Consider the following 27738-nt stretch of genomic DNA (forward strand, 5'->3'; position numbering starts at 1 on the left):
ACATCCTCTAGAGCACCAAGATCATCAGTGCAGAGGCATGAAATCAGCAGAAAGAATATATAAAGTTTAAAACCAAATGTATCTTTTAAAGTTCAAACTGTCTTATAAATGCCAAAATGTATTGGATTCTATGACTTACCAGTGTGCTGCAAATGGGCGGCAAAGATCTACATTGAAATTTCTTAAATCCTTAAATCTGATTGTTGCTTCTATATAAATAAAAAGTATCCAAAGAGACAAAGTAGACAAGCAAACACCTCTATCTGCAGGGAAAGAAAAGAAATGCTTAGTGTTAGAAATTATACCATTGATAAACAGATCTGATCATATACAGTTTACAAATATAATTACAAATGAAAGGTTAATTTGTACAATGTAGTGTACTGGAACACTAACCTATGGCACCATTGTATCTAATGTGAACCAAGTATAATATGGATTCCTTAAATAATTTTGTTGAAAAGAAAAGTGACCACTAATATTTCTGTGTCTTCTCTTCTTCCAGTTATTCCAGTCTGTGCCTTCTTCAAATGTTATTTATTTTTCTAGTGAAACGCTGAAAACTCTTATCACTGAATAAATGATTTATGATACGATCAATCAGAACAATAGTAATTGACAACAGGAAGAAACTGCTGATCAAGATTGCATGAGAGGACATAAAAGAAGTGTGATAAATGTTCATGTGGGTGATTCTTGTGATCCAGAAGGATAGCAACTATTCACTACAGTCAGTAGTGCTGCAGGCTAATCTCTATTGCCAAAGGTCTGAGTTATAAGGAAAGACTGAAAAAACATAGGGGTTGAAATTCAGTATCGCCATTTTTGAGGCACATTTTTGAGACAGTGTCAGCAGCTGAGAACATTTTTTAATGTCTCGCTTTAGGCGCGGACCCCAAGCGCAAAATTCAGTGTTGCCGCCTAAAGAGTGGATAGCAGCATAAAATCATGGCGTTGCATAGAAACATAGAAACATAGAAAATAGGTGCAGGAGTAGGCCATTCGGCCCTTCGTGCCTGCACCGCCATTCAATGAGTTCATGGCTGAACATGCAACTTCAGTACTCCATTCCTGCTTTCTCGCCATACCCCTTGATCCCCCTAGTAGTAAGGACTACATCTAACTCCTTTTTGAATATATTTAGTGAATTGGCCTCAACAATTTTCTGTGGTAGAGAATTCCACAGGTTCACCACTCTCTGGGTGAAGAAGTTTCTCCTCATCTCGGTCCTAAATGGCTTACCCCTTATCCTTAGACTGTGACTCCTGGTTCTGGACTTCCCCAACATTGGGAACATTCTTCCTGCATCTAACCTGTCTAAACCCATCAGAATTTTAAATGTTTCTATGAGATCCCCACTCATTCTTCTGAACTCCAGTGAATACAAGCCCAGTTGATCCAGTCTTTCTTGATATGTCAGTCCCGCCATCCCGGGAATCCGTCTGGTGAACCTGCGCTGCACTCCCTCAATAGCAAGAATATTCTTCCTCAAGTTAGGAGACCAAAACTGTACACAATACTCCAAGTGTGGCCTCACCAAGGCCCTGTACAACTGTAGCAACACCTCCCTGCCCCTGTACTCAAATCCCCTCGCTATAAAGGCCAACATACCATTTGCTTTCTTAACCGCCTGCTGTACCTGCATGCCAACCTTCAATGACTGATGTACCATGACACCCAGGTCTCGTTGCACCTCCCCTTTTCCTAATCTGTCACCATTCAGATAATAGTCTGTCTCTCTGTTTTTACCACCAAAGTGGATAACCTCACATTTATCCACATTATACTTCATCTGCCATGCATTTGCCCACTCACCTAACCTATCCAAGTCACTCTGCAGCCTCATAGCATCCTCCTCGTAGCTCACACTGCCACCCAACTTAGTGTCATCCGCAAATTTGGAGATACTACATTTAATCCCCTCATCTAAATCATTAATGTACAATGCACAATGTAAACAGCTGGGGCCCCAGCACAGAACCTTGCGGTACCCGACTAGTCACTGCCTGCCATTCTGAAAAGTATCCATTTACTCCTACTCTTTGCTTCCTGTCTGCCAACCAGTTCTCAATCCACGTCAGCACACAACCCCCAATCCCATGTGCTTTAACTTTGCACATTAATCTCTTGTGTGGGACCTTGTCGAAAGCCTTCTGAAAGTCCAAATACACCACATCAACTGGTTTTCCCTTGTCCACTCTACTGGAAACATCCTCAAAAAATTCCAGAAGGTTTGTCAAGCATGATTTCCCTTTCACAAATCCATGCTATGACATCCTTAATAATTGATTCCATCATTTTACACACGACCGATGTCAGGCTGACCGGTCTATAATTCCCTGTTTTCTCTCACCCTCCTTTTTTAAAAAGTGGGGTTACATTGGCTACCCTCCACTCCATAGGAACTGATCCAGAGTCTATGGAATGTTGGAAAATGATTGTCAATGCATCCACTATTTCCAAGGCCACCTCTTTAAGTACTCTGGGATGCAGTCCATTAGGCCCTGGGGATTTATCGGCCTTCAATCCCATCAATTTCCCTAACACAATTTCCCGACCTACACACTTTGCACACTTACCTGGAGGCGCTACGCTACGCTAAGTGAGCCGTTAACCATGGGCTCAACATCCGGGAGTTAGGCAGCACTTGGAGCTGCGCCACAGACACAATGGCGCCACTTGGATTGAATTGAGGCGTTGATTGGCGCCTCAACATCTCGTGGGTATATTCGCTTCCTACGCACTCACTCAGATGGTGAGCATGGCAGACCTAGCAGCAGCTTGCCACATGCCCATCGGTTCACGGACGCCGCAGTCAATGCACTCCTTTATATATTGGAGAGGTGTCAGCAGGTGCTGTGGACAGAGGATGAGAGGAGACCACCACCACAAACGTACCGAATGCTATGGAGGGAGATAGCAGAGCAAGTGTCTGCGAGTGACACAGTGCCAAGGACAGCAATGCAATGCAGAAAAAAGTAGAACAACCTGACGCGTTTAGTGAAGATGAATATCTTTAATTTCAAACTTCAACATGCTTTGCTCTGACCTCAATGTGCACTCTCTGCTCAATGTACTGTTTCCGAATCCATGTTCTAAGTGGGTGAGGTCACAGTCAAGGTTCCCATTTGCAGACTCACCCACTACAAGGGCCTACATGCGCTGTTAACCTTGCCACTTGGTTCTGCAGACCCACCCCTCATGTTGTTGACTCCTCAGTCTTACATGAGTCTTCATATGTGTGTCAAATATGGTAGCCTCCCCGTTACTGTTAGGTCCTGGCTGCCTAAACCCACCATTGCCACAGCAAGTTCACGCAGCAAATGGTAGTTACATTGAACTCTTGATGCAGAGGCAAATAGATTCAACGGATGCACTGACCACTGCCATCCTGTCTGGGGCCCCATATGCTCAACGGGGAGCTAACCTTGCCGAACCAGGGCAGTAATCTGACCTCACCCAGATTTCTGCAGATGAAGATGCTCTGCCCCGGGGTAACAACAGCCTGTTGGGCCAGTTGGAACGTGATGTCGTTTCTCAGGACGACATCATTCCGCCTTCGCAGCTGCCGCTCTCTGCTACCCATCCACAACAGAGTGTTGCCACACAAGTTGAAGTTATGCATTCCACAGCCGGGTCTTCCAGGGTCCGAGCTGGTCGAAGACATCCTGCTGAGCCATCATGTATGGCTGCAACTCCAAATCAGCAATCGACGACCAGTCTTGCTTAAGGCCCTGAGACCCCATTGAGGAGCAGTAGTCGTGGGAGGGTGTAGAAAGGAAGGGCTGGTAAAGTACTCTTCAAGACAAAGTAAAGACCTGTGGGAAGATGGCCACATGTGGTCACCTTTTGAAGATATGGGGCTGGAATCTCCATTTTTGAACTTATCACCCAAAAATGGGCGTTATTTCCGGCGTCGGCGGTAAAAAAGAGTTTTCGGATCGCCGGCTTCTCGCACATTCTCAAAACACCGAATTTACATTTTTGAAAATGGGCGTTACCGTGAGCAATATCAAATGGGCGGTAGTGTTAAAATTTTTTGACCTTTTTCCGTAAAGTGTGGCCATCCTTAGCAAGGGCATGACAACGCTCGATTCCCACGATTCTGGAGGTCAAGGGTGACCATGACATGCGCAGAAGAGGAGACAGAGAGAGGGAGCTCAGAGTGACTGAAGGCGTGGCTGGATGTGGTGTGCCGGCTTTGGGAGGAAGGAGGGAGACTTTAGAGCTTCACAGCAAGTAGGCAAACAAAAAGTAGCTTTTAACAGCCACATATTTGATCGAATTTGCCCTACAATGGAGGGAGAGGAGGAGGCAGCACAGCACGCTGTGGAGGCTGATGCTGGAGAGAGCAGTGAGGTGGGAGAGGAGCACATTGGAGGGTGAAAAAGAGCCAGAAGGTTCTCGGTCGAGGCAAATGCCTCCCTCCTGCAGGAGGTCGAGTCACACTGGGGTGATTTGACACAGGGAGGGCGTGGGAAGCCCATGCCAAAGACCTACCAGAGGATATGGACCGAGATAGCAGAGGTGGTCTCGTCGGCGACCAACGAGGTGCGTGAGGGCAACCAATGCCGCAAACGATGGAACGACCTTGTGGGATCCGCAAGAGTAAGTATTACATTGATTTACATGTACTTATATATTTATATAATTTGATTTGTAACAGTCATGAGTGAATATCAGCAGATGTGAGGTCTTCACTTGGACCGGGAATGTTTTACAAAAAGCCTGCAGTCACGGTGTATGTCTTTAGGTAAAGATTGATAATTATCATCATAATCATGATTACATCTGTCGGTTATGTGTTGTATCAGTGTCTGTGACAGTACGTAGTAATGATATTGTTGTGTATGGAGAAAGAGTCAGACTGAACACTGAGCTCAAATTAAAGTATAACCGTAATATTTTATTGCAGGTCTCCGGAGTGCCTCTCCAACCTGTGAAGCCTTCTTAAATACCTGTGCTCCCAAGGGATTATGAGATCCCTTGGGACTCCGGTGAATGGGCCCTCTGGTGGCTGTACTGAGTAAATACAAGTCCACGTATATAACAACATTCCCCCGCAAAGTCAATAGTGTAACTATTTACAATGTGAGTCAATCTGGGGCCCTTCTTGTCCTGGTTGATCATCTCGATGTGAAAGCTGGTGTTGTTGAATCATTTGTTGGGCCCTCGCTGGACTGCTGTGCAGCTGGCCTTGTTGGGCTGCCTGGTGTGTTAGGCCCTGCAGGGCTGCTGTGGATGATGGGTTCTGCTTCGTGGTCAACCGTGGTGTCGGTTGCCACTGGTGTGTGTGTTGGGGGATCAAAAAAGGTAGGGTCCAAGGTGTGTTGCTCAGGGTAGTGCGTGAATCTAAGTTTGATTTGGTCCAAGTCTTTCCGGTGAATGAGTCCATTTGAAAGTTTGACCCAAAACATCCTGCTCCCCTCTTTGGCCACGACAGTGCTGGGAAGCCACTTGGGACCTTGTCCATAATTTAATACAAATACAGGATCACTGACTTCAATCTCACGTGACACATTTGCGCTATCATGGTATACACTTTGTTGAAGCAGCCTGCTCTCTACCTGTTCATGTAGATCGGGGTGAACTAACGAGAGCCTTGTCTTAAGTGCTCTTTTCATGAGCAGTTCAGCAGGTGGGATCCCAGTGAGTGCGTGTGGTCTTGTGCGGTATCTAAGCAGGACACGGGATAAGTCAGTCTGCAGTGAGCCTTCAGTTACCCTCTTCAAGCCTTGCTTGATGGTTTGCACTGCTCTCTCTGCCTGACCATTGGACGCTGGTTTAAACGGGGCAGATGTGACATGTTTGATCCCGTTACGGGTCATGAATTCTTTGAACTCAACACTGGTAAAACATGGCCCATTGTCGCTCACCAGGACATCGGGTAAGCTGTGTGTGGCAAACATGTCCCGCAGGCTTTCAGTGGTGGCAGCGGACGTGCTAGCCGACATTATCTCACATTCAATCCACTTGGAGTACGCGTCTACAACCACAAGGAACATTTTACCCAAGAACAGGCCTCCATAGTCGATGTGTACCCTAGACCACGGTTTGGAGGGCCAAGACCATAAACTTAACGGCGCCTCCCTGGGTCCATTGCTTAACTGCGAGCATGTATTACATCTGTGAACGCAGGACTCTAAGTCCGCATCGATACCGGGCCACCACATGTGGGATCTGGCTATCGCTTTCATCATTACGATGCCTGGGTGGGTACAATGGAGGTCATTGATGAAGGTGTCTCTGCCCTTCTTGGAGATCACTACTCAGTTGCCCCACAGAAGGCAGTCTGCCTGTATAGACATTTCATCTTTGCGCCGCTGGAACGGCTTTATCTCTTCTTACATTTCCACTGGGACACTGGACCAGCTCCCGTGAAGCATACAGCTTTTGAGCGGTCCTGGCTTGTCCAGGTTTTGATCTGCCGGGCAGTGACGGGTGATTACTCACTCTCAAATGCTTCCATAACCATGGCTAGATCTGCGGGCTGTGCCATTTCCACCCCCGTGGTGGGCAATGGCAGCCTACTGAGAGCATCGGCTCAGTTTTCTGTGCCTGGACTGTGGCGGATGGCATAGTTGTGAGCGCCCATCTCTGGATGTGAGCCGATGTGTTGGTATTTATCCCTTTACTCTCGAAAAACAGGGATATAAGTGGCTTATGGTCAGTTTCCAATTTGAATTTTAGCCCAAACAGGTATTGATGCATTTTCTTTACCCCATAGACATACACTAACGCTTCTTTTTCAATCATGCTGTAGGCTCTCTCGGCCTTAGACAGACTCCTGGATGCATAAGCAACCGGTTGCAGTTTCCCGAAATCATTAGCTTTTTGCAATACACACCCGATGCCATATGACGACGCATCACATGCTTGTACCAGATGCTCACATGGATCATACAACACAAGCAATTTGTTTGAGCATAACAATTTTCTCGCTTTTACAAAGGCATTTTCTTGGCTTTTTCCCCAAACCCATTCACCCGCTTTTCATAGTAAGACATGTAGTGGCTCTAGCAGTGTGCTGAGACCCGGTAAGAAGTTACCAAAGTAGTTCAAGAGTCCCAGAAACGACCGCAGCTCCATCACGTTTTGTGGCCTCGGTGCGTTCTCGATTGCCTCCGTCTTCGCGTTGGTGGGCCTGATGCCATCCGCCACAATCCTCCTTCTCAGGAACTCCACTTCAGGCACCAGGAAAACGCACTTCGAGCGTTTTAACCTGGGCCCCACGCGGTTGAGTCAACTAAGAACCTCCTCCAGGTTCTGCAGGTGCTCGACTGTGTTCCGACCTGTGACCAAGATGTCGTCCTGGAAGACCACGGTGTGCGGGACTGACTTCAGTAAACTTTCCATGTTTCTCTGGAATATCGCCGCAGCTAAACGGATTCCAAACGGGCATCTGTTATAAATAAAAAGACCTTTGTGCATGTTGATGCAGGTGAGGGCCTTTGATGATTCCTCCAGTTCCTGCGTCATGTAGGCTGAAGTCAGATCTAGCTTTGTGAACGTCTTTCCTCCCGCCAGCGTTGCAAAGAGGTCGTTGGCCTTTGGTAGTGGGTATTGGTCCTGCAGGGAGAAACGATTGTTAGTTACTTTGTAATCGCCACAGATTCTGAAGGTGCCGTCTCCCTCGAGGACTGGGACAATAGGACTGGCTCACTCACTGAACTCGGTGAAATAATGCCCTCTCATTGCAGCCAGTCTAGCTCGATCTCTACCCTTTCTCTCATCATGTATGGTACTGCTCGCGCCTTGTGATGGTCGCATCCCTGGAATTAGGTGGATCTGCACTTTTGCTCCTTGGAATTTCCCGATGCCTGGTTCGAACAGCGAAGGAAATTTGTTTAAGACCTGGACACACGAAGTGTCGTCAGCAGGCGATAGCGCTCGGACGTCGTTCCGGTTCCATCGTATCTTTCCCAGTCAGCTCCTGCCGAGCAGCATGGGACCATCGCCCGGTACCAGCCAGAGTGGTAGCTTGTACACCGCTCCATCGTAGGGGACCTTTACAATAGCACTGCCGATTACAGGAATCAGTTCTTTTGTGTAAGTTCTTAGTCTCGGTGCGAACTGGGGTTAAGACTGGCCTTGAGGCCTTGTTGCACCACAACCTTTCGAAAGTCTTTTTTTGCACATGATGGACAGGCTCGCGCCTGTGTCCAGCTCTATTGACACCGGGAGTCCATTTAGTTCAACATTCAGCATTATCGGGGAACAAGTCATGGTGAATGTGTGCACCCCATGTACCTCTACCTCCTCTATCTGAGGCTCTGGTTTGTAGTGATCCTCCATGGATCTGTCCTCCTTTGCAACATGGTGATTTGCAGGTGTGACAGGCTTAGCAGCTCGCCTGCACACTCGTTGGAGGTGTTCCATTGTTCCACAGCCCTTGCAAACGTATCCTTTGAATCGGCATGAATGGAAATGATGATCACCCCCGCAGCATCAACAAGGTGTTAATGGCCTTGCATTCATCACCCTTGATGGTGGACCCTGAGACATCTGCAGACGTGTAGCTGCAGGTATGTGTGACCTGCCCTGTACGTTATGATTCGAAAACAACATCACTTTGTTCACAGTTCTTGTAGCAGCACTTGTGTGCTGAGAGATTTGTTTCGTATTGTCACTGATGGCAATGAACGCCTGGGCTATCGCTATGGCCTTACTCAAAGTTGGGGTCTCTGCAGTCAAAAGATTGCGAAGTATGGTTTCGTGGCCAATGCCAAGTACGAAAAAGTCTCTGAGCATATCCTCCAAATGTCCTTCAAATTCGCAATGCCCTGCAAGGCGTCTCAGCTCGGCAACATAACTCGCCACTTCCTGGCCTTCAGACCTTTTGTAGGTGTAGAACTGGTACCTCGCCATCAGAACGCTTTCCTTCGGGTTCAAATGCTCTCGGACCAGTGTGCACAAATCATCGTACGATTTCTCCGTGGGTTTCGCTGGGGTGAGCAGATTCTTCATGAGACCATACGTTGGTGCCCCACAGATGGTGAGGAGGATCGCTCTACATTTGGCAGCGCTCTCTTCCCCATCTAGCTCGTTGGCCACGAAGTATTGGTCAAGTCGCTCCACAAAAGTTTCCCAATCATCTCCCTCCCACCAGTCCCCAGCGACATCACTAACTTGGAGGAGCAAGTCCTAGCACTCGTAAGGAAGCAACCCTGGACAGTCACAGACACATCTGCAGACCCTGAAGGGATACCACGTGAGAAAAGCTTACACCATTGCATGATGTAAAGTCAATAGATGTCACACCAACTCATATCCGTACAATCTTATATGATAGATTGATAGATGATTTTTAAAAGTGTCATAGAAATAATGCTGGATGAATGAAAAGCATTGCAATCCACAATGTGTTGATGGTCATGAAACGTGATGTCTGTGATGATTTTGAGAGCGGTGGTGCTTTTGTCATGCATATGCTGTGTGTAGTGCTGGACTCACCTTGTCAATCAAGCACCCCCTCCTCTAAGAACCTCATTTGTGTCTTGCAGCTCAGCCAGCAGTGCGGCCCCAGGCAAGGCCACGAGGCCAGAGGTGGGGGTGCGGGGCAGGAGTCGGCGGATGATCCTACTACATCTGGTGCTGAGGAGTTCTGATTATCGCCCATCAATCCGCTGGGTCTGTTCTCGACGGATGAGAGCGCAGACTTTGAAGAACCTGCATCACCACGCTCCAGAACCCATTCTACACCAAGGCCTTACTATTTGTCCTCCGTTCATTCCCGCTTCCACTCTGGAGGTGCCGACCCCAAGCACCTCTCCACAGGACACCCCATTTGTCCCCAGGACGGCGCCGACCCCATGGAGGCTTCGTGGATGCGGCAGGTCTATTCCACGAGTGCGACATGACAGCGGAGAAATGGTTCAGTTGTCCAAGAGGACTGCAGACATATGTGACCAGCTCATCGAAGCTTTGGGGGGCATATCCCGACACCTGGGCACCATGTCCGAGTACATTCCACGCATAGCGGAGTCCCTGGATGTGATAGCGAGGAACACTGCTGGCACAGCCCTCCCAGTGGTCCTAGAGCGCGACACTTCATCCCGAGGTTCCACATCACCACTGTGAATGACAGATGCGAAAAAGACCAAGATCCTGCTTCTACATCAGAGAATGTGGCCCCCTCGGCACCCCCCACTCCCGTACCCATCCAACCAACACATCTGCCTTCATTGCCCCCAATGAAGCACCGCCTGAGGAGCTCCTCGGCCAGACGCCGTGGAGCGAGGAGGGGAAGGGATAGAGGTGGGGAGAAGAAAGAGAGGGGGGAAGGAAAGTGAGGTGCATGTCCGCAGGTGATGGCTGTGTTATATCTCCATCTGGGTGTATGAAATTTGTTGTAATGTAGGGGGGAGAGGACCACCCTCCTGCTTTGCCTTTGTATTCTGTGTTGCTGGACATGTTGACTGTTATATATGTGGACTTGTATTTTCTCTACAGCCACCAGAGGGTTCATTCCCTGGAGTCCCAAGGGATACAATAATCCCTTGGGAGCACAGGTATTTAAAAAAGCTTCACAGGTTGGAGAGGCACTCTGGAGACCTGCAATAAAAGACTAAGGTCACACTTTACTTTGAGCTCACAGTGTTCAGTCTGATTCTTTCTCCATACACAACATTGAACATGTGATTGATGTCAATGGTGGAAAAAGTGGGGTGTGGGCGGGGGTTGGGTGTTATTGACTGTGTTACTTATGATTTCAGACCAATGTTGGTATTAAACTTTTGTTATTGAACATAACCTTGTTGCGCATTGTCTCAGATAGCTGGACCGTTACACACTGGTGATTCCTTCCCGTGAAAGGGTTAAATACAACTTAACATCAATAAAAGTAAACTTTAACTGACACCAAGGTGATGGGCACCACTGATGTCTGAGCTGCACACACACACACACACAGCAGTTGTCACTCAGAGCAGCGCTCTTTCAGGCAAATCTTTCCGATATCAGCTCCTCATGTAAGGGTGGGACTTAACAAATGCCAGCCACACCGCTGGCGTCCGTCCCGGTTAGTTCCACTTTTTGTGGGTGTTTTTTGAATGGGCAATATTCTGGGCGATATGTGTGGGAGGTGGTGAAATTGTCGGTGGGCGATCTCCATGTAGTTTGAGTAAATATGCTCTTCACGACAAAAAACAGTCGCTGGCCGTTATTATTGAATCTCGGCGTTAAGTCCGTGAGGAAAGTAACGCTGGGCAATAATATGGGCGTTGAAATCGCCCATTCTGCTGATTCTGCCCAAAAAAAGTGGGCAATGGTAATATTTTTTCTCGCCGTTAATTGGGAAAATAACGCTCAGCGATAAGTCTCGTAACAAAGCCCGTCAGTTTCCATTTTGTGCCAAAATGGGCGATATCTGGGCATTATACGTCATTTCAGCGGTTAAATGGGCTTTAAATGGGCATTAAGCAGGCAAAAAAGTGGAGGTTCTAGCCCATGAGCTTTTAAAACTAGTTGCACTTGTATCACCCACCAAATACTTGCTTGATAGTCACCAGAGATGGCTAGTGTTGTGTATCTGTAAAGCATGCATTCCCATGTTCCGTCACCAGGGAGCTCATCCCCTGAAGTCCCAAGGGATCCCAGCATCCCTTGGGAGCACTGTATATAAGCCGACCCCTAAGGGCTGTTCCTCATTCTGGAGTGTCTTATTAAAGACTGAGGTCACTGTTACTTTAACCTCCCTGTGTGCAGCCTCATCTGTGTTCGGAACACAATAACTGGCGACGAGAATACGAATCCAACGCAAAGATGCAGCAAACTGTGGGCATCCTGGAGAAATTCTCGGAGGATGAGAACTGGGAAGCCTATGTCGAACAGCGAGACCAGTACTTTGTAGCCAACAAGCTGGACGGAGAAGGAAATGCTGCAAAAAGGAGAGCGGTCCTCCTCACGGTCTGCAGGGCACCAACCTACAGCCTCATGAAGAATCTTCTGGCTCCGGTGAAACCCACACATAAGTCGTATGAGGAGCTGTGTACATTGGTTCGGGAGCATCGTAACCCGAGGGAGAGCGTGCTGATGGCAAGGTATCGGTTCTACACGTGCCAGCGATCTGAAGGTCAGGAAGTGGCGAGCTACGACGCCGAGCTAAGGCGACTTGCAGGATAATGTGAGTTTGATGGCTACCTGGAGCAATTGCTCAGAGACTTTTTTGTACTGGGCATTGGCCACGAGACCATCCTACGAAAACTTTTGACTGTGGAGACACCAACCCTCAGTAAGGCCATTGCGATAGCACAGGCATTTATGTCCACCAGTTATACACCAAACAAATCTCTCAGCTCACAAGTGCTAGCAATGTTCATAAATTAACTGGAACTGTGTTTGCGAGCAGAAATGTACAGAGCAGAACCAACGAGTCTGCAACTGCCAGCAAGCCTCAGGGGACCCTGATGACTCAGAGTCTGCAACAAAGGATGAATGCAAGGCAATACACCTTGTTGGCATTATGGAGGCTTCCATTCAGCCTATTCATGCCGCTTCAAAGGGTATGTTTGCAAGAGCTGTGGAACAATGTGACACCTCCAATGAGCTTGCAAACCAGCTGCAAGCTCTGCAAAACCTGCTAACCACCACGTGGTGGAGGAAGATCGGTCCATGGTGGATCATAGCAATTTCGAGCCTCAGAGAGAGGAGGCAGATGCTGAAGTACACGGGGTGCACACATTTCCGATGAAATGTCCACCTATAATGCTAAACGTAAAATTGAATGGCTTACCCGTAGCCATGGAACTAGACACTGGCGCTAGCCAATCCATCATGAGTAAAAAGATGTTTGAGAAACTGTGGTGCAACAAGGCATTCAGACCAGCCCTGAGTCCCATCCACACGAAACTGAGAACGTACACCAAAGAGTTTATCACTGTCCTGGGCAGCGCCATGGTCAAGGTCACCTACGAGGGCACGGTGCACGAACTGCCACTCTGGATTATCCCGGGCGATGGCCCCAAACTGCTTGAAAGGAGCTGGCTGGGCAAAATCCACTAGAACTGGGATGACATCCGAGTGCTATCACATGTCGATGAGGCCTCATATACCCAGGTTCTTAAAAAATGTCCTTCCCTTTTTGAGCCAGGCATTGGAAACTTTACCGGGGTGAAGGTATGGATCCACTTGGTCCCAGAGGCACGACCCTTTCACCACAAGGCATGAGCGGTACCTCACATGATGAGAGAGAGAGTGGAAATCGAGCTGGACAGGCTGCAACGCGAGGGCATCATCTCCCCAGTGGAATTCAGCGAGTGGGCCAGCCCAATTGTTCCAGTACTCAAAAGTAATGGCACGGTTAGGATTTGCGGCGATTATAAAGTAACTATTAATCGTTTCTCGTGACAGGACCAATACCCGCTACCTAAGGCAGACGACCTATTTGCGACGCTGGCAAGAGGCAAGATGTTCACCAAGCTCGACCTGACTTCGGCCTACATGACACAGGAGCTGGAGGAGTCTTCGAAGGGCCTCACCTGCATCAACACGCACAAGGGGCTGTTCATCTACAACAGATGCCCGTTTGGAATTAGATTGGCTGCAGCGATCTTCCAGAGAAACATGGAGAGCCTACTCAAGTCGGTACCACACATGGTGGTCTTTCAGGACGACATATTGGTCACGGGTCGGGACACCACCGAGCACCCCTTCAAAACCTGGAGGAGGTCCTCCAGCGACTGGATAGCGTAGGGCTGCGGCTGAAGAGGTCGAAATGCGTCTTCATGGCAACAGAAGTGAAGTTTTTGGGGAGAAAGATCGCGGCAGACGGCATTCGGCCCACAGACGCCAAGACTGAGGCTATCAGGAACGCGCCCAGGCCCCAGAATGTCACGGAGCTGCGGTCGTTCCTGGGACTCCTCAACTATTTTGGTAACTTCCTATGGAGATTAAGCATCCTTTTAGAGCCCCTACATGTGTTATTGTGCAAAGGTGAGAACTGGGTATGGGGAAAAAAAAACAAGTAATTGCTTTTGTGAAAGCCAGAAACATTTTATGCTCCAACAAGCTGCTTGTATTGTATAATCCGTGTAAAAGGCTTGTGCTAGCATGTGATGCGCGGCGTACGGAGTCGGGTATGTATTACAACAAGCTAACGTTGCGGGGAAGTTGCAACCTGTCGCCTATGCCTCCAGGAGCTTGTCTAAGGCCGAGAGGGCCTACAGCATGATTGAGAAAGAGGCATTAGCGTGTGTGTTCGGGGTAAAGAAAATGCATCAGTACCTGTTTGGCTTCAAATTTGAGCTGGAAACCGATCACAAGCCCCTCATATCCCTGTTCGCTGAAAACAAGGGGATAAATACAAATGCCTCAGCCCGCATACAAAGGTGGGCACTCACGCTATCAGCGTATAAATATACCATCCGCCACAGGCCAGGCACCGAGAACTGTGCGGATGCTCTCAGTCGGCTACCATTGCCCACCACGGGGGTGGAAATGGCACAGCCTGCAAACTTGTTGATGGTCGTGGAAGCGTTTGAAAATGATAAATCGCCTGTCACAGCCCGCCACATTAGGACTTGGACCAGCCAAGATCCTCTGCTGTCCCGAGTAAAAAACTGTGTACTGCATGGGAGCTGGGCCAGCATCCCCGTTGAAATGCAAGAGCCAATCAAGCCGTTCCAGCGGCGAAAGGACGAGCTGTCCATTCAGGCAGACTGCCTGTTGTGGGGTAACCGCGTAGTGCTACCAAAAAAGGACAGGGAAACGTTAATCTCGGATCTCCACAGCTCACACCCGGGTATAGTAATGATGAAAGCAATAGCCAGATCCCACGTGTGGTGGGCCGGTATCGACTCTGACTTAGATTCCTCTGTATGGCAATGCAGCGTATGTGCTCAGTTGAGGAACGTGCCCAGAGAGGCACCACTAAGTTTGTGGTCCTGGCCCTCCAGACCATGGGCGAGGATCCATGTCGACTATGTGGGCCCGTTTCTCGGTAAAATGTTTCTGGTGGTGGTGGATGCTTTTTCAAAATGGATTGAATGTGAAATAATGTCAGGAAGCACTGCCACCGCCACCATTAAAAGCCTGAGGGCCATGTTTGCCACCCACGGCCTGCCTGACTTACTAGTCAGTGACAACGGGCCATGTTTCACCAGTGCCGAATTTAAAGAATTCATGACCCGCAATGGGATCAAACATGTCACCACGGCCCCGTTTAAACCAGCCTCCAATGGGCAGGCAGAGCGGGCAGTACAAACAATCAAACAGAGCCTTAAACAGATGGCTCACTCCAAACCCGCCTGTCCTGAGTACTGCTCAGCTACCACACGAGACCCCACTCGCTCACAGGGGTGCCCCCGGCTGAACCAATGAAAAGGACACTTAAAACCAGACTCTCGCTGGTTCACCCCAACCTGCATGATTAGGTAGCGAGCAGGCGGCAGCAACAAAATGTAAACGATGGTCGGGCCACTGTGTCACGGGAAATTGATCTGAATGACCCTGTGTATGTGATAAACTATGGAAATGGTCCCAAGTGGATCGCGGGCACGGTGATAGCTAAAGAAGGGAATAGGGTGTTTATGGTCAAACTAGACAATGGATAAATTTGCAGAAAGCACCTGGATCAAAGGAGGATGCGGTTCATAGACTGCCCTGAACAACCCACAGCAGACATCACCTTTTTTGAGCCCACAACACACACGCAAAGGATCAACGACACCACGCCAGACCAGGAAATCGAACCCATCATGCCCAACAGCCCAGCAAGGCCAGACTCACCTAGCAGCCCTGCAGGGCCAACAACATGCCAGCCCAGCGAGGGCACAGCCAACACACCAGAACAGACATTTGTACCGAGGCGGTCCACCAGGGAAAGAAAGGCTCCCAATCGCCTCACCTTGTAAATAGTTTTCATTTTGACTTTGGGGGGGGGGGGTGGCGGGGAGTGATGTTGTGTATCTGTAAAGCGTGCAATCCCATGTTCCGTCACCAGGGAGCTCATCCCCTGAAGTCCCAAGGGATCCCAGCATCCCTTGGGAGCACTGTATATAAGCCGGCCCCTAAGGCCTGTTGCTCACTCTGGAGTGTCTTAATAAAGACTGAGGTCACTGTTACTTTAACCTCCATGTGTGCAGCCTCATCTGTGTTAGGAACACAATAACTAGGTTGTTGCAATGTGAGCTCATGTAAATTGTTGCACTTGGCTGAACGATGCAACCATTGTTTGGTAGTCGCCAGAGATGGCTATCTTGTTACAAAATTAACTGATGTCAATAGTTGCTCTTGGATGTCTCTGAGAATGTTTGAAGGGGTTTTGTAGGTATGTTGATGTGTTGGGGATGAAGTTGTTGTCTTGAGGTTGTTTTCGGCACACATGGTTTATATTTACAATAAACCAGCTTTTGATTGTTCACATGATTATGCAGTGTGCGTAGCGATGTGTTTAGTTGATGCCCACGTGTATAGGCTGGCCATTCGGCACGTCAAGAGTCATTCATTGGAATTGATCAGCGATGAGTCTTAGACAAGCATCCCTTCCAGCCACAGCAGTGTCATGCTGCCTCCTCCTTGTCTTCCTCGTCATCGTCGTCCTCCTCCTGAGGTGGGTCATCCATCCCTGGTGGTAATGGATGGCCCCTCATAATGGCCAGGTTGTGCAGCATGCAGTAGACAATGGTGAACAGGTGAATACTGGAATGCCACTCCAGAGCGGTCAAGGTAGCGGAAATGTTGCTCTGGAACCCCGATAGTTTGCTCGATAATAGCCCGGGTTGTGGTATGGCTGGTGTTGTAGCGCTGCTCGACAGGGATGGTGGGATTGCGGAGAGGTGTCATCAGCCAGGGGGCCACACCATATCCTTTGTCGCCCAGGAGCCAGCCGTGGCTTTCATGCGGTGGCTTGAAGAGTTGTGGCACACTGGTCTCCCGCAGGATGAAGGCATCGTGGCAGCTGCCAGGATATCAAGCATTGACAGCGAGAATCATCTGCCTGTGATCGCAGACCAGATGTACATTGAGGGAGTGGAATCCCTTGCGATTCCGAAAGGCCCTTTCATTGTGGGGCAGGGCCCTCAAACCCATATGTATACAATCAATGGTTCCCTGAAACTTGGGAACGCCCGCTATCCTGGCAAAGCCATGGGTGCGCTCATCCTGGTCTTCCCTGGACATGCTGAACTTGATGTAATCCATTAGTTTGCTGTAGAAATTGTTGGTCACCTGGCAAATGCAACAATGTACTGCAAACTGCGAGATGTTGCCTATATTGCCGACAGGAGACTGGAAGGAGCCAGTAGCATAGAAGTTCAGTGTTGCTGTCACTTTCACTGCCACTGACAGCGAGGTCCTGGTGCCGACGTCAGCTGCCAGGTATGTCTGCAGAAGGTTGCAAAGCTCCGTGACCAACTCCTTGCTGAACCTCAGCCTTCTTATGCAGTGCTCCTCAGACATCTCAAGATAAGAGTAATGCGCACAGTAAACCCTGCGTCTGTACGGGCTCCTGCCCCGCTGTCTGGGGTGTCTCCTCTGGGGAGGATCCTCATTTTCCCTAAGCTGTCTCTGCAGCCGGCGTCTTTCAAGTCGGCGCCGCAGATGTGTGATCACTGAGTCCATAACTTGGCACAGGTCACAGCGAAATGCAACTTTCAAATTTTCCCGATATGGAACCCAACAATGTGTCCCAGATACTAGTACCCAATCTGACGAGTCAACAGCAATACGACGCCAACATTCTACTCTCTGTGCAGAGGAACAAAGGGATCTTGAAGTGCAGGTCCACAGATCTCTGAAGGTAGCAGGCCAGGTAGATAAGGTGGTTAAGAAGGCATAGAAACATAGAAAATAGGTGCAGGAGTAGGCCATTCGGCCCTTCTAGCCTGCATCGCCATTCAATGAGTTCATGACTGAACATGCAACTTCAGTACCCCATTCCTGCTTTCTCACCATACCCCTTGATTCCCCTAGTAGTAAGGACTTCATCTAACTCCTTTTTGAATATATTCAATGAACTGGCCTCAACAACTTTCTGTGGTAGAGAATTCCACAGGTTCACCACTCTCTGGGTGAAGAAATTCCTCCTCATCTCGGTCCTAATTGGCTTACCCCTTATCCTTAGACTGTGTCCCCTGGTTCTGGACTTCCCCAACATTGGGAACATTCTTCCTGCATCTAACCTGTCTAACCCCATCAGAATTTTAAATGTTTCTATGAGGTCCCCTCTCATTCTTCTGAACTCCAGTGAATACAAGCCCAGTTGATCCAGTCTTTCTTGCGAGGTCAGTCCCGCCATCCCGGGAATCAGTCTGGTGAATCTTCGCTGCACTCCCTCAATAGCAGGAATGTCCTTCCTCAGGTTAGGAGACCAAAACTGTACACAATACTCCAGGTGTGGCCTCACCAAGGCCCTGTACAACTGTAGCAACACCTCCCTGCCCCTGTACTCAAATCCCCTCGCTATGAAGGCCAACATGCCATTTGCTTTCTTAACCACCTGCTGTACCTGCATGCCAACCTTCAATGACTGATGTACCATGACACCCAGGTCTCTTTGCACCTCCCCTTTTCCTAATCTGTCACCATTCAGATAATAGTCTGTTTCTCTGTTTTTACCACCAAAGTGGATAACTTCACATTTATCCATATTATACTTCATCTGCCATGCATTTGCCCACTCACCTAACCTATCCAAGTCACTCTGCAGCCTCATAGCATCCTCCTCGCAGCTCACACTGCCACCCAACTTAGTGTCATCCGCAAATTTGGAGATACTACATTTAATCCCCTCGTCTAAATCATTAATGTACAGTGTAAACAGCTGGGGCCCCAGCACAGAAACTTGCGGTACCCCACTAGTCGCTGCCTGCCATTCTGAAAAGTCCCCATTTACTCCTACTCTTTGCTTCCTGTCTGACAACCAGTTCTCAATCCATGTCAGCACACTACCCCCAATCCCATGTGCTTTAACTTTGCACATTAATCTCTTGTGTGGGACCTTGTCGAAAGCCTTCTGAAAGTCCAAATATACCACATCAACTGGTTCTCCCTTGTCCACTCTACTGGAAACATCCTCAAAAAATTCCAGAAGATTTGTCAAGCATGATTTCCCTTTCACAAATCCATGCTGATTTGGACCTATCATATCACCTCTTTCCAAATGCACTGCTATGACATCCTTAATAATTGATTCCATCATTTTACCCACTACCGATGTCAGGCTGACCGGTCTATAATTCCCTGTTTTCTCTCTGCCTCCTTTTTTAAAAAGTGGGGTTACATTGGCTACCCTCCACTCCATAGGAACTGATCCAGAGTCAATGGAATGTTGGAAAATGACTGTCAATGCATCCACTATTTCCAAGGCCACTTCCTTAAGTACTCTGGGATGCAGTCCATCAGGCCCTGGGGATTTATCGGCCTTCAATCCCATCAGTTTCCCCAATACAATTTCCCGACTAATAAGGATTTCCCTCAGTTCCTCCTCCTTACTGGACCCTCCGACCCCTTTTATATCCGGAAGGTTGTTTGTGTCCTCCTCAGTGAATACCGAACCAAAGTACTTGTTCAATTGGTCCGCCATTTCTTTGTTCCCCGTTATGACTTCCCCTGATTCTGACTGCAGGGGACCTACGTTTGTTTTTACTAACCTTTTTCTCTTTACATATCTATAGAAACTTTTGCAATCCGTCTTAATGTTCCCTGCAAGCTTCTTCTCATACTCCATTTTCCCTGCCCTAATCAAACCCTTTGTCCTCCTCTGCTGAGTTCTAAATTTCTCCAAGTCCCCGGGTTCGCTGCTATTTCTGGCCAATTTGTATGCCACTTCCTTGGCTTTAATACTATCCCGGATTTCCCTTGATAGCCACGGTTGAGCCACCTTCCCTTTTTTATTTTTACGCCAGACAGGAATGTACAATTGTTGTAATTCATCCATGCGGTCTCTAAATGTCTGCCATTGCCCATCCACAGTCAACCCCTTAAGTATCATTCACCAATCTATCCTAGCCAATTCACGCCTCATACCTTCAAAGTTACCCTTCTTTAAGTTCTGGACCATGGTCTCTGAATTAACTGTTTCATTCTCCATCCTAATGCAGAATTCCACCATATTGTGGTCACTCTTCCCCAAGGGGCCTCGCACAACGAGATTGCTAATTAATCCTCTCTCATTACACAACACCCAGTCTAAGATGGCCTCCCCCCTAGTTGGTTCCTCGACATATTGGTCTAAAAAACCATCCCTTATGCACTCCAGGAAATCCTCCTCCACCGTATTGCTTCCAGTTTGGTTAACCCAATCGATGTGCATATTGAATACTTGCCTTTATTAGCTGAGGCATTGAATACAAGAGATGAAGGTTATGCTTGAATTGTATAAAACACTGCAGAGACCACAGCTAGAATTATGCAAGCAGCTCTGGTCATGTTGTGACCAGAAAGATGTGATTGCACTAGAGAGGGTACAGAGGAGATTTACGAGGAAGTTGCCTAGACTGGAGAAATTTAGCTATGAGGAAATATTGGATAGGCTGGGTTTGTTTTCTTTGGAACAGAGGAGGCTGAGGGGAGACTTCATTGAGGTGTATACATTTAATGAAGGGCCTAGATAGAGAGAACTATTTCCCTTAGCAGAGAGGCCAAAAACCAGGGGGCAAAGATTTAAAGTAATTGATAAGAGGTTTAGATGAGATTTGAGGGAGAATTTCTTCACCCAGGGGGTGGTGAGGATCTGGAACTCACTGCCTGATAGTGCGGTAGAGGCAGTGACCCTCACCACATTTAAAAAGTGCAGGGATGTGCACTTGAAATGCCATAACCTCCAGGGTTATGGACCAAGAGCTGGAAAGTGGGATTAGGCTGGATAGCTCTTTGTTGGCTGGTGTGGACACGATGGGCTGAAACAGGGGACCGAGAGTGTAGCGAGGAGGAGAAACTAAAGATAATCCTTATTAGCCAGGAAATTGTGTTAGGGAAATTGATGGGATTGAAGGCAGATAAATCCCCAGGGCCTGATAGTCTGCATCCCAGAGTACTTAAGGAAGTGGCCCTAGAAATAGTGGATGCATTGGTGGTCATTTCCAACATTCTATCATCTCTGGATCAGTTCCTATGGACTGGAGGGTAGCTAATGTAACACCACTTTTAAAAAAGGAGGGGGAGAGAAAACAGTGAATTATAGACCAGTTAGCCAGACATCGGTAATGGGAAAAATGTTGGAATCAATTATTGAAGATATAATAGTCGCTCATTTGGAAAGCAGTGACAGGATCGGTCCAAGTCAGCATGTATTTATGAAAGGAAAATCATGCTTGACAAATCTTCTAGAATTTTTTGAGGATGTAACTAGTAGAGTGGACAAGGGAGAACCGTGGATGTGGTGTATTTGGACTTTCAAAAGGCTTTTGACAAGGTCCCACACAAGAGATTAGTGTGCAAAATTAAAACACATAGTATTGGGGGTAATGTATTGACATGGATAGAGAACTGGTTGACAGACAGGAAGTAAAGAGTAGGAATAAATGGGTCCTTTTCAGAATGGCAGGCAGTGACTAGTGGGGTACCACAAGGTTCAGTGCTGGGACGCCAGCTATTTACAATATACATTAATGATTTAGACGAAGGAATTCAATGTAATATCTCCAAGTTTGCAGATGACACTAAGCAGGATGGCAGTATGAGCTGTGAGGAGGATGCTAAGAGGCTGCAGGGTGACTTGGACAGGTTAGGTGAGTGGGCAAATGCATGGCAGATGCAGTGTAATGTAGATAAGTGTGAGGTTATCCACTTTGGTGGTAAAAACAGGAAGGTAGAATATTATCTGAATGGTGACAGATTAGGAAAAGGGGAGGTGCAACGAGACCTGGGTGTCATGGTATATCAGTCATTGAAAGTTGGCATGCAGGTACAGCAGGTAGTGAAGAAGACATGGCATGTCGGCCTTCATAGCGAGAAAATTTGAGGATAGGAGCAGGGAGGTCTTACTGCAGTTGTACAGGTGTGGCCTTGGTGAGGCCACACCTTGAATATTGTGTTCAGTTTTGGGCTCCTAATCTGAGAAGGACATTCTTGCTATTGAGGGAGTGCAGCGAAGGTTGACCAGACTGATTCCCGGGATGGCAGGACTGACATATGAAGAAAGATTGGATCGACTAGGCTTATATTCACTGGAATTTAGAAGAATGAGAGGGGATCTCATAGAAGCATATAAAATTCTGACGGGACTGGACATGTTAGATGCAGGAAGAATGTTCCCAATGTTGGGGAAGTCCAGAACCAGGGGTCACTGTCTAAGTATAAGGGTAAGCCATTTAGGACCGAGATGAGGAGAAACTTCTTCACTCAGATAATTGTGAACCTGTGGAATTCTCTACCACAGAAAGTTGTTGAGGCCAGTTCGTTAGATATATTCAAAAGGAAGTTAGATGTGACCCTTACAGCTAAAGGGATCAAGGGGTATGGAGAGAAAGCAGGAATGGGGTACTGAAGTTACATGATCAGCCATGATCATATTGAATGGTGGTGCAACTCGAAGGGCCAAATGGCCTTCTCCTGTACCTATTTTCTATGTTTCTATGTTTCTATGTTTCCATGCTGTAAATTTCTATGATTCTATGAATATGGGAGTATTGTGCTGGGGGAGAATTGCAACCTTCAAAAAGCCTTTGGTTGAAGGTATGCAGCAACAGGCTGGGGCAGCAGAAGATAACTATTAAATGGTTTGAAGGATTGAGTAGACTATCAAGTCGCTATCATAGATAGCTCATGTGAGATTTTGTGGCACTTGAAAAAAATGTTTTCCACGGGAAGAGTGGGCAGAGGCACCCAAAGAAGGGAGCAGGGGATTGAAAAGAAGCAGAATGAAGCTGGTCTACACACATTCTTGAATCAAATCCAGCAACAGAGAGAAATACTGCTGTGTGTGCATGGGAGGAAACCTCAGCAAAGTGTCTTGCGTGCCATGTAGAGGAAGGTGCCAGTGACACTGAGTCCCACCTCTTTCACCCCCAGAACTGCAGACTAGTGCCAGAAAAAGATCAAAGACCTGATGAGAGCAGGCAAGATTACATACTGTCAAATCTCACTTTTTTACAGTACCAAAATTTCTCCCTTTATCTTGGATACCGTGAGGACTAATACACTGTTCATCCTCTAAAATTATTAGCTGCACAAGCTATCCTTCATACTGCACTATGGTTCAGGAGTTCACTAACTGTATCTTACAATGTGTGCTTGCATGTCCCATAACAGGAATGACTTAAATACTGCAGTTTTAAATCCCTTCCTTCACCGTAACAAGCTGCTAACAGCAGATATGATACACCAGCTGTCTGATGCCACCTTTAAATCCTTTAAATGCTATGTTTCACCTTAAGTACTTAATCTTGTGACATGAGAAACTTACACACAATTCCCATGAAAGGGAAGGGACTGGAGCGTACATCCCTGATATCAGAGAGCTCACCCCCTATCAGGAGCAGAAAAACAGCTGGTGAGAACACACTCTCGTCAAGCACTGGGTGATGGCAGGATCCTGGGCCCATGTTTCTCTACCCCAACCACTAAAATCTCACCTCCGGCGTCATTTTCTTTCTTGCTTGCACACACCTCCTCCCTCAGGTACTGTTACTGGGGGAATTAGACTGTGCAAGTGAGATTGTGCTACTGTACTGGGTGATTTACGGAGCATGAGGAAACTGGAGGAGTGAAAAGTGGATGAATCTTCTCAGCAGAGGCAGAGAAAAACGCTATCACAATTCATGGGTACCCAATGAAAGGAAGGATGTTCGAGGAACAGTTCTGTTATCGACAGGCTCTGAGGTCAGTCTGTGGGAATGCCATTGACTCTCAGGGTCCAACAAACAACGAGACAAAGGACTAGATAATCTGTTTTGGGTGGTGATGACTGATGAGGATAAATGTTGGCCAGCACCATGACATTGCAGCACTCCCTCAATATTGCACTGAAGTGGCAGATGTGATTACATGCTCAAGTCTTTGGAGTGGGTTGTTAGAAATCAGGGCTGCCTAAAAATGTATAAAACTGATACGAATGTATAAGACAGATACGAATGCTGTGTTTAAATTGTTGTTTTGAACTGGAGATGAGGTGTCTGCTTAGAATGATAGAGAAATGCATGGAAATGCTAATTATCTGTGGTTTTCAGTTTGTTTATGTATCTTAAGACAATTTGTATGGAAAGGCTTAGAATCAAAGGAAGAGAAGGAATTAACGTAAACACAGGCAGTTTGCTATGTCATAAAGAACGGTTGAGATGATAAAGCTCTGGTTTGGCCTCAAAGTTCAAAGAGTAAAGGGCTATGGCTTTGTATTCATTGTACCCAAGAGAATAGGGACAGAGAGATATTAAAGGAATTCTACAGAAAAGCGACTTCGATAAGGAATAAACGATGACATGTGACCAAAATTATAAGATATCTTTAAGGCGGGTTCTTGAAACAAGAATCGAGACAAAGAACTAGCAGTCTTATTGGACATTAAGTTTTATGGGGCACCTCTATAGGTCAAAAGGTCTTGTCAATATACAGGTTCAAGTCCACCCCTAAAAATAGGTTAAAAGTGACCTCCTAGAAGTTTATAGTCACAGACAGAAGAAAGAAAGAGAAGGAGATTCACAGATGGAAGAAACAGAGAAAGAGAAGACTCACAGATGGGAGAAAGAGAGAGAGAGAGAGAGAGTGAAGGAAGCCTAAGACGATAGGAAGAACAGAATTGCTCACGTGTGTCAACCGTCTGTCCGATTGGATCGATTCCAACTATTGTTACGATCGTATGTTTCTATTATGTAACTAATGTGTTATATTCCGTCTTAACCTCTGACTAAACACAATTATCCTCCATATTGGTTTGCACATGAACCTGATTATTTAAAATAACGAGAAATATCCGTGTAGAGGCAATTTCTAACAGAGTCTTGAACCCACAGCCTTTTGATTCAGAGGAAGAACCACTGAGCCAAGTCTGAGTCCTTTTAAAGCCCTGATGGTTCTCTTTATAATAATTCTGCTAGAGGCAGAATGCCCAAGGATGAATGATTCATGGCAACTTCCAGCAAATCTGGCATTGATACAAACGATGCAAAGGATGGTGCATATGGTCACACACAGTTTAGACATTCAGCGAATGGTACTCCTTTCTAATAAGAAAGCTGATAGGGTTAACAGTAGATGTTCACAGTGCTTCATGCATACCATCTATTGTGGTCTCCTCACATGGTGGGTTTGGAGAGGATGCAGATAAGGGCCTCGAGACTAATACCCAGTTTAAAGCATGTTAATTATTAAGATAGGATAAAAGAGTTGGGACTCTATACTTCAGAGAAGTGTAGACTTAGAGGTGATCTAGAGGTTTAAAAGATAATGGAGGGAACAGATTGTGTTCCAGTTGATAGTTTGTTTCTAGAGGACCGGGGTGGGGGGTCACAAATTTAAGTTGTATAAGGCTAGATCTAGGTTAGATGTCAGGAGGTGGTTCTTTTCCCAGAGGATAGTGGATCTCTGGAATAGGCTGCCATCGCGTGCTGTGAATGCTGATTCGCTGAATTCCTTCAAGCGAGAGCTGGACCTGTTTCTGGCTGGGGAGGAGATCACCTCTTGCAGAAGGTAGGTACTACAGGGAATTCAGGGGCAGAGTAGACTAGTTTTGATCGCCTAGATGGGCCGGAGAGGGATTTCCCAGATTTTGTTCTCTAAATTTGTCTGGGTTTTTTCATCTGTTTTTTTGCTTCTCCCAGGAGATCACCTGGTTTCAGGTGGGGTGGAGTGTATATGTTGTGATACACAAGGTATCGTAATTGTGTGGGACAGGCTCGATGGACCAGAGGGTCTTTAGCTGTCCGTCATCATTCATATGTTCGTATTGAACCCTGCACTCTGCGGAATTCAGCAATGTGATAAAACCGGATAGCCCTATCACACTGCTGCCTTGCTGCCATGCCGCACTGGCAGGTTTTAGTCACTCCACCTAATAATTCCTTCTTCAGTTTGCTGTCCATTTTTTATTACACCTCAGTGAAGCAAATTTGGGTGTTTTTTTCTATGTTAAAGGGCTTTTATAAATGTGTAGTTGTATTCCCCTAAAATGTGCGTCAACTACTCAATGAATGCATGCCCAGATGCCACCCTGGGTGATATTACACAGATCTCCTATGGTTGCTTGAAAAAAGAGATGACATAAAAATTAAGAAGTGTGGTGATCACCTTGACAGCCATAGACAAATAGAAACATAGAAACATAGAAAATAGGTGCAGGAGTAGGCCATTCAGCCCTTCGAGCCTGCACCACCATTCAATATGATCATGGCTGATCATGCAACTTCAGTACTCCATTCCTGCTTGCTCTCCATACACCTTTAGCCGTAAGGGCCACATCTAACTCCCTTTTGAATATATCTAACGAACTGGCCTCAACAACTTTCTGTGGTAGAGAATTCCACAGGTTCACAATTCTCTGAGTGAAGAAGTTTCTCCTCATCTCGGTCCTAAATGGCTTACCCCTTATCCTTAGACTGTGACCCCTGGTTCTGGACTTCCCCAACATTGGGAACATTCTTCCTGCATCTAACCTGTCCAGTCCCGTCAGAATTTTAAATGTTTCTATGAGATCCCCTCTCATTCTTCTAAATTCCAGTGAATATAAGCCTAGTCGATCCAGTCTTTCTTCATATGTCAGTCCTGCCATCCGGGGAATCAGTCTGGTCAACCTTCGCTGCACTCCCTCAATAGCAAGAATGTCCTTCCTCAGATTAAGAGACCAAAACTGTACACAATATTCAAGGTGTGGCCTCACCAAGGCCCTATACAACTGCAGTAAGATCTCCCTGCTCCTATACTCAAATCCTCTCGCTATGAAGGCCAACATGCCATTTGCCTTCTTCACCGCCTGCTGTAACTGCATGCCAACTTTCAATTACTGATGTACCATGACATCCAGGTCTCATTGCACATCCCCTTTTCCTAATCTGCCGCCATTCAGATAATATTCTGCCTTCCTGTTTTTGTCACCAAAGTGGATAACCTCACATTTATCTACATTATACTGCATCTGCCATGCATTTGCCCACTCACCTAACCTGTCCATGTCACCCTGCAGCCTCTTAGCATCCTCCTCACAGCTCACGCTGCCACCCAGCTTAGTGTCATCTGCAAACTTGGAGATATTACATTGAATTCCTTCGTCTAAATCATTAATGTATATTGTAAATAGTTGGCGTCCCAGCACTGAACCTTGTGGTACCCCACTAGTCACTGCCTGCCATTCTGAAAAGGACCCGTTTATTCCTACTCTTTGCTTCTTGTCTGCCAACCAGTTCTCTATCCACGTCAATACATTATCCCCAATACCATGTGCTTTAATTTTGAACACTAATCTCTTGTGTGGGACCTTGTCAAAAGCCTTTTGAAAGTCCAAATACACCACATACACTGGTTCTCCCTTGTCCACTCTACTTGTTACATCCTCAAAATATTCTAGAAGATTTGTCAAGCATGATTTCCCTTTCATAAATACATGCTGACTTGGACCGATCCTGTCACTGCTTTCCAAATGAGCTACTATTATATCTTTAATAATTGATTCCAACATTTTCCCCACTACCGATGTCAGGCTAACTGGTCTATAATTTCCTGTTTTCTCGCTTCCTTTTTTAAAAAGTGGTGTTACATTAGCTACCCTCCAGTCCATAGGAACTGATCCAGAGTCGATAGACTGTTGGAAAATGATTACCAATGCATTCACTATTTCTAGGGCCACTTCTCCTTGCTGAGGCAGCTGCACAG

The 27738-nt window shown here is 46.9% G+C and overlaps 1 protein-coding gene across 1 annotated transcript in view; it reads right to left on the reverse strand.

Annotated features, from left to right (window-relative positions):
- Positions 1-27738, reverse strand: part of LOC139266821 (macoilin-like) — a 203525-nt gene that overhangs the window by 53162 nt on the left and 122625 nt on the right. Inside the window, exon 6 of the mRNA XM_070884426.1 lies at positions 140-263. Coding sequence (XP_070740527.1) covers positions 140-263 — 124 coding nt within the window. The remainder of the gene's footprint in view (positions 1-139; positions 264-27738) is intronic.

The sequence above is a fragment of the Pristiophorus japonicus genome, chromosome 7 (assembly GCF_044704955.1).
Source record: "Pristiophorus japonicus isolate sPriJap1 chromosome 7, sPriJap1.hap1, whole genome shotgun sequence".
NCBI classification, from domain to species: Eukaryota; Metazoa; Chordata; class Chondrichthyes; family Pristiophoridae; genus Pristiophorus; species Pristiophorus japonicus.